Raw genomic sequence first — 387 nt, forward strand, 5'->3', positions numbered from 1 at the left:
GTCCTTGTACCAGCGCGTGGGCCGGCCGGCCGCCGTGCGGTTCAGCAGGTCCTGGAAGGTGGGCGACACGTAGAGGTCCTGGTCGATGGGGAAGGGCATCCTGAAGTGCAGGTTGTGCACCAGGCGCAGGGCCCCGCGCTGCACGGAGCGCATCGGGTAGAACATGGTAGCCTCGTGGTGGCTCTGGCTGCCGAAGACCGTGGACCAGGCAGGCTCTGCGTCCAGCGCCGGCAGGAGAGACCGGCCAGTGAGCTGGACCGTCTTGGAGCCGAAGATGGTGTAGCGGGGGTAAGGGATGGAGAACCAGTCCAGCACGGTGGGCGTGAGGTCTGCGGGGAGGGAGGCGCATCAGCACACACCAGGCAGGCACGAGGCCCCCAGGGAAGG

General features: G+C 68.0%; 1 protein-coding gene across 1 annotated transcript in view; it reads right to left on the reverse strand.

The window, feature by feature from the left end:
• Positions 1–387, reverse strand: part of SGSH (N-sulfoglucosamine sulfohydrolase) — a 5,237-nt gene that overhangs the window by 1,492 nt on the left and 3,358 nt on the right. Inside the window, exon 8 of the mRNA XM_014528381.1 lies at positions 11–329. Within this exon, the coding sequence (XP_014383867.1) occupies positions 11–329 (319 nt within the window). The remainder of the gene's footprint in view (positions 1–10; positions 330–387) is intronic.

The sequence above is a fragment of the Myotis brandtii genome, unplaced genomic scaffold (genome assembly GCF_000412655.1).
Source record: "Myotis brandtii unplaced genomic scaffold, ASM41265v1 scaffold632, whole genome shotgun sequence".
NCBI lineage: Eukaryota > Metazoa > Chordata > Mammalia > Chiroptera > Vespertilionidae > Myotis > Myotis brandtii.